Here is a 6,921-nt window from a genome sequence, read left to right as displayed (position 1 = left end):
GGAGGTAAAATATAAGCTTAAATACAGAAACAAAACACTGCACTGACCAAAGGACGAAAACCATAAACACAAAACTAAGTCCAGGAACCAACTTACTAGAGAACAAAACATGACCAAGTGAGGGCGGGGAGTTCAAAACATCTGGCAACAGGTGAATGTGGAGATTTACTTGACTGGCTGCAGCCGGGCATGGGCATGGCCTGTGGAACAGGTGGTTTGGATGTTTGTGTGTGTGTTGCAAAGACAACCAAAATAAAATAAACACATGGATCGCAGGTACTAAATTATTTTGTTGAGAATATAGAACTTTGATGTTTGTGTTGTGTATTGACTTTACTTGTACTTTATGTTTAGTCTTTTCATCTTTTACCTTGACAGAGAAGCACATAGTGCAATAAGCAGCACACTTAATAAACTTGAATAAACATTTCTACTTATTATCAACACAATTTAAAGTTTCACGGTAGTATTCAATATGGCTCTATTGAATTGGATTTTCTAGTTGCTCAAATGATAAATTGCATTTTTAAATTAGATTTGATTAATGAAAAAGGAAATGAAACGTTTGCTTTGTCCTGCTACCATGATGGTCAAACACAAGCAGCCAAACAGTCCTAAAGTCTCTGAAGAAGGGAGGCCCCCTGAAGGAGGGAGGCCCCCTGAAGGAGGGAGGCCCCCTGAAGGAGGGAGGCCCCCATTGCCCCTGTTCATGAGACTATTCAACAATATATGAAGCAGTGCAATGAAAACATATAAATCAGCCATAAAAGAGGAGAGGGGTGAACTTTTATTAACCACATTAACTAACTAACATATTAACACACGTACAGTGAATCAAATGTCCTTAAATAGTAAAAAACTGCACTTCTACGTGACCACTCTCGTCTTGTTTTGCCAGTTAAAGACCATTTCATATCTCCATCATCAGAGGAATTATGTCAGGAGCTATAATTAATGTACAAACAGTATGACTGGAGCATGTCGTAGTTAACCTCCACAACAAATACTACTCAGTGGCGCTTGTTTTGAGTGACTCTCTCCTGGCACCGAATTCTCACTTGTGGCTGAATCATAATTCGGGGGCATCCTTCTTTCCTAAGGCAGAACCATCTTTTTCTCAAGCTTTCTGTCTGGCTAACTGCGCGCCGGAAGCAGACCATAACGGTCTCTCCGAGAGCCATCCAGGAAGCGAGCTGTGCGCTCTTCTCCTACCCGTCCTCCTCTCCTCCACAGAGCCCAGTCATCATTACCAGGCACCGTGCCTTGGCTCGCCCCCCCGTCCCTCCTCCCTTCCCTGTTTCTACTTTCACTCTCGCGCCCTCCCTTCCTCTCATTCCTATGTGCGTCGAGAAAGTCTCCTCCTCTCACCGAGTATGAGCGCACGTCTCCAACCAGCCTTTACGCGCGTACGAGCTCTCCAAGAGAATCCCCTACGGTCCGTTCCCTCCCCTTTCCGTTTCTTACCGCCCTCACTCATTCATGACCCCGGATTGGTGACGTAGGAGAATCCACGGTGCCCGCTGCCGTAGGCAATAACGAGCTGCTGGAGTATATATGGGACTCTGGTAGCCATCAACCGGCACACTCTCAGTCGCTCCGACTTGGGAACCAGGGCATCAGCGGAGATAGCAGGCTTTACTTCCTCTTAGGCTAACTCGCTTTAGGCTTTGGTTCACGATGGAAACCTCTTCTATTTTTCGGAGCCGACGATGCTCCATCATGCGCAACTGCAAAAGTAAGTTTCTTTTTGTCTTCTTTGCTTCTGGATACTATGTGGATTCTTCAGACACAACTAGAGCTGCTTTTTATTAGAACTTGTGCAACATTTTCTACGTTTTTATCTAGAAACATTTACTTTTTACTTACTTATAGGATATTTAAAACGTTATATTAACTGTAACATCGTCAATGGATACATGATTGGATGTGTCGACAGGATATACTGGTACTTACTCTATGACTTATAACACTCTAACAGTGCTTGTGCAGGATGTAAAGAACAATATAAGAGCTACTTCTTGTTAACTTTGAGAAATAGTTGCTTTGATTTGACTGAACACTTGTGCGTAATGCTCGGTTTAAGAGGGCAAACTTCACTTGTTGTTGGAAGATACAGCTATAAACTATTATAGATCTAATCCCAGCTAAAATGACAGTTCATTAATGGTAATAACAGCAAAGTGAACTGCATTTAACACATTTTTAACATGCAATCCAAAGTGAGCGCAAAGATTTACCGGTCTTGGGCTCTGTGTGCTGGATGGTAACGGACGACTTCATCACCACGGACAGCTCCCGCTCACCTCTCTCCCTCTCTTCGCCTCTCTCTGTGCTCTCCTCCAGGCGGTCTCTCCCTCTGGTTGGTGGTGTGGCTGGTCCTAGGCAAGCCAAGTCCAGCTTCGGCATGCCCGCATCAGTGCGTGTGCTACCCGACGCCGATGACCGTGAGCTGCCAGGCGCAGAACTTCACCGCCGTCCCGGTCGGAGTGCCCTATGAGTCGCAGCGTGTGTTCCTCCAGAACAACCGGATCATGGAGCTCAGAGTTGGCTCTTTTGGCTTCGGAACTCAGGTAAGATGGAGTTCATATCCAGCTTATAGTAAAATATATTTTAGCACATTTCAAATCCTTTTCACACTTAACGCGAATATGATCTGAGAAAAATCATCACCGTTCTACTTGTTCTCAGGTTCTGTGGCTGTTCTCCAACAACATCACGTGGATTGAGGCAGGGGCCTTCAGTGAGATGAGGGACTTGGAGGAGTTGGACCTGGGGGACAATCCTAACCTCCACAGGCTGGAGGGGGGAGCTTTCCGCGGACTCGAGAAGCTCCAGAGCCTCCACATGCACCGCTGCCGGCTCACTGCCCTGCCCCATGACATCTTCCACAAGCTCTACAGCCTGCACTTCCTCTATCTGCAGGTAGGGGCGCGCGAGAATCATAGAAATGCATGCAAATAACTCCACACAGAGACTCACACACACACGTGCAACCACCCATACACATACACATTGCCTCACAAATGTCCACTTACAAATATTACAAATCCTTGAACAGCTGCAGTGTCTGTGCTTCACGTAATAAACCTTTCTTCTCTTTCTTTGTCTTCTTCAGGAGAATAATCTCCACTTCCTGCAGGATGACATCTTCTCTGACCTCATCAACCTGAGCCAACTTTTCCTGCATGGCAACCGAATCCGCACTCTTTCAGAGAACGTGTTCCGTGGCCTGGTCAACCTCGACCGCCTTCTGCTTCACGACAACCGCATCAGGCAGGTGAACCGCCGCGCCTTCCGTGACCTTGGCCGCCTCACCATGCTCTTCCTCTTCAACAACTCCCTGGCCGAGCTGCCCAGCCAGGCCCTGAGGGACACCCAGGGAATCGAGTTCCTCCGCCTCAATGCCAACCCCTGGTCCTGCGGCTGTGAGTCCCGTGCCCTGTGGGAGTGGTTCCGTGAGGCCCGTGTCTCTTCATCCGAGGTGATCTGCTCCTCTCCTTCCACCCGCCGTGGCCAGGACCTTCGCTTTCTTCGGGAGATGGACTTCGCCCTCTGCCCCCTGCCCGACCCTGGCTCCATTGCTGGCTCCACCACCACCACCTTCAGCACCAAGACCCGCTGGTGGTTCCACAAGAACAAGCCCCAGTCGTCCACAAAAGGCATCTTTGAGAAATCCTCAGAAACTGTCAAGGCCGGTTTGTATGGAAAAGGTCCATCCACAACCACCTCAGTAGTCAAGTATGAGCTCGGGGAAGAAGAGCTGGCACTGCCTAAGCTTGACCCAGAAGAGTACTGGGCAAACTATGGTAACGAGGACTCAGGTGTCACCCTGCGATGCTTTGAGCTCGAATGTCCACCTGAGTTCGACCTGCCTCCATCTTCTTCCTCTCCTTCATCCTGCTCTCCATCTTTCCTCTCACTATTAGCCCTTTCACTTTTAACCCTCTGTCTCAACCTCCACCTTCTATCCAGCTGAATCAGACTCTTAGTATCACACCCTTATTCCTTCCAGCCTGTTTTAAAGGCTGCGAGGACCCCTGTGAGACTCTCTACACCCCCTTTGCCCGCTTTGCTGTAAGCCAATCCTCAAGGCACAGCGAGGGAGATAGGGGGACGGTTAGATTCTAAATCTACCACCTACAGGGCTTTACATTATCAGGGCTGCTAAGAGTCCTTCAGCTAAGGTCATATATATTTACAATACTCTACAGGTATGGCTTTCTGTGTCTCACCTGTATGATGTCACATTATGATACCCTGCAATCAGGGCTACGAGGGCTGAGTCCACCTCTGAAATCAGCGTGATTTGATAGCAGTTGTGAATAATGTTGTCAATTTTGTCATCTCAACTAAGTTAAAACTACTAGTGCTATTAGTGCATCCAATTGACTGGTTGCTACAAATACTACAATTACTGTTATAGTCAGTGCACAGTAATGACAATACTGTAACCACTTAAAGTGTCATGTAAATAGGTATTTGTTCTGTGAGTGTTCAAACTGGTATCTGTGGTCCAGCACTTTCACGCTCATCATTATCCAGGAAACTGTGAAGGCTAGTGCTTCTACAGGACAGAGCACGATGCACAGAGAAGCCTAGAGTTAACTCTGAGAGAGAGAGAGAAAGAGAGAGAGAGAGAGAGAGATGGAGGAGAGGAAGATATACTGTGAAGCTCAGAGGGAGGAGAGAGAGAGAGAGAGATACTGTGAAGCTGAGAGGAAGAGAGAGAGAGTAGGAGAAGAGAATGCAGGGACGCCAAAGAAGAGGAAAGACTGACAGGGAGGGGAGGGGACGTCTAAAAGAAGAGAAAGAAAATAATGGAAAAAGAGAAGCGACAGTGTTCGTGCGGCAATAAGAGAAGAAGCAGCGAGAGGAGAGTGAACCCTTATGAAGGACAGTGCTGGCAGTAGAAGCAGCAACCTGCAGGGGAAAAGTAATAAATGCACTCGTCAGTAGTTGTTCTATCCATTATGCCATTCACCATTCTCTGTAAATATGGTTTCATATGCGACAACCACAGGGATCGAATGCTTCCTGTCAGGAAGCCAGAGATTTTGGTTTTTGAATGTCTTTCTGTGACATATTGATACAATGTGTGAAGATTGTTGACTTTGAATGCAGATCTTGATATAAAAGATACACTGAATATTTCCTGAATCATGATGCTTTTCTTTGGGCCAATGCTTTTACATCATATCCTCACATCTGTTGAAAATGGGATTTCAGGTGTTCTTCTGTGGTTCAAAATTAGCAAACACTAAAATCTATCAAAAAGGAGCAGATTGCTGCCACGTGACCAAACCGCGATAACAGTGGACTCAAAGGACTGATGTCACATGGACTTGATGTCACAGCTAGAGCTCTCTCAGAATCGCTCTGGCTGTGATGGACATCTGTCTATGTGTGTGTGGATAAATGAGGATGAATGGCTTCACAAGCTGGCAGGGCTGCAAAAAGCAAATACGTCAGTAGGTTTGTCACTCCACTGACTCATCATCGGGCAATGCCAGATGGACAGACAAGGTGCAAACTGGCTGATTTGTAAATACGCTAAGAGAGCAACGAGCGAGTCTGGAGCTGGGGACAAATTAAGACCGACGCACTGAGGTGCAGACAGACTGATGGAGATGATGTGATGTGATAGAGGGGTGGGGTTTGTCAGTAAAGTCAAAACCTATAGGGAATTGTTAATGCTGAGGCTGCAAAAGTGAGGAGAAGAAATGTCCTAAGCGAGCAGCGGAAGTAGTGCGAAAAAAAAGAAGAAGGAGGAAGCAACCAAGTATAGGCATCTACTCATTCTCCTACAACACTGTTTTTAAATCCCTCCCTCCTCAAAGCCAGTTTCCACATTACCTTGTAGGAAGCCAGATACCGTAGGTGTGCTGATGTATAGTAAGCTCCTGCCTCTTTTCCTCTCGTTTGGAGACCGTTTTCCTCGAGCCTGCTCCATCTCTCACGGGTAGAGAAAGGTTGGAAGGAGGAGGTCTCTAACTCCAATAGAGGTGATGGGGGCCAAGGCCAAGATGGAGTAGGAGTGAGAGAGTAGGAGGTAATGTTAGTGAGGTACACTCACAAAGGCGGTTAGCCTTGTTTTCACAGAAACAACCTTACACAAGCCTTTTTCTTCCCTCTATATGCGGTCATTGGATGTCTTGATTGCAAGATGACTTTGGGAAATATTCAGTGGCATCTTGCCGTTTAGTCTCTCACCGAGTCTCGTAGAGAAGGTCAAACTGAGCCCGGGTGCTCTTCAGTGGCCATGACAGTGAGGTCGCTGTCAGATGACCAAAGTGCCAGTTTACTGTTTCCTACTGTTTCCTCGTCCAGTCTGTCGGTGTGCATGTTCTATGTTTTGTATCCGAGAAAGAAATAATAGTTCTATATGACAGACAGACGGGCTTATTGGTCATTTATTTTTACTGTCAAAGACAAAAGATGTTCTTGAAAGATGCAGCATAAAGAAAGAATAAATTCATACTTGTTTTAACAAAAGGGTTTATTTGTGTGTGGGCGTTTCATTCTATGTCCTGGCTATTTTCCAGTCAAACACCCAAAGCAAATCAAAGCGCACATACACACCTACCCACACACACACACACACACACACACACACACACACACACACACACACACACACGGACACAGACACAGTTGCCATTGTGTAAGTACTCCAGGCAGATGTCCAGCTTTCTCAATTGTGCAACTATTCAACTGAGAAAGGCAGAGAACAGGAAGCGTGGAGATGAAAACAGAGCACAAGCAGTGTAAACTTCATTACTATTCACCAACTTCTCAAACAGAGTGACTATAACACCTGTTCCTACAATATGATACAAGATAGAAAATAAACAAGACAAAACTACAGCAGTACATGTGATTAAATAATAAAAACAGTTGGAAACCCTGTAGGGATTGGAAATT

The 6,921-nt window shown here is 46.1% G+C and overlaps 1 protein-coding gene across 1 annotated transcript; it reads left to right on the top strand.

The window, feature by feature from the left end:
- The first annotated feature begins 1,602 nt into the window (after nucleotides 1-1,602).
- rtn4rl2a (reticulon 4 receptor-like 2 a) lies at nucleotides 1,603-6,487 on the top strand. Its single transcript, XM_026358861.1, has 4 exons — nucleotides 1,603-1,735; nucleotides 2,344-2,570; nucleotides 2,689-2,922; nucleotides 3,116-6,487. Exons 1-4 carry the CDS (start codon nucleotides 1,678-1,680, stop codon nucleotides 3,974-3,976), a joined length of 1,380 nt encoding a protein of 459 aa, XP_026214646.1. The 5' UTR covers nucleotides 1,603-1,677; the 3' UTR covers nucleotides 3,977-6,487.
- The last annotated feature ends 434 nt before the right edge of the window (nucleotides 6,488-6,921 follow it).

This window comes from Anabas testudineus, chromosome 1 (assembly GCF_900324465.2).
Source record: "Anabas testudineus chromosome 1, fAnaTes1.2, whole genome shotgun sequence".
Taxonomy (NCBI): Eukaryota; Metazoa; Chordata; class Actinopteri; order Anabantiformes; family Anabantidae; genus Anabas; species Anabas testudineus.
Note: the sequence above shows the minus strand (reverse complement) of the source record. Positions and strands in the feature narration are given on the sequence as shown.

Coding starts and splice junctions, on each gene's coding strand:
- rtn4rl2a (XM_026358861.1), top strand. CDS start 1,678: ATGGAAACCTCTTCTATTTTTCGGAGCCGACGATGCTCCATCATGCGC. Junction 1,736..2,343: donor CATCATGCGCAACTGCAAAA/GTAAGTTTCTTT, acceptor GCTCTCCTCCAG/GCGGTCTCTCCCTCTGGTTG. Junction 2,923..3,115: donor TGCACTTCCTCTATCTGCAG/GTAGGGGCGCGC, acceptor TGTCTTCTTCAG/GAGAATAATCTCCACTTCCT.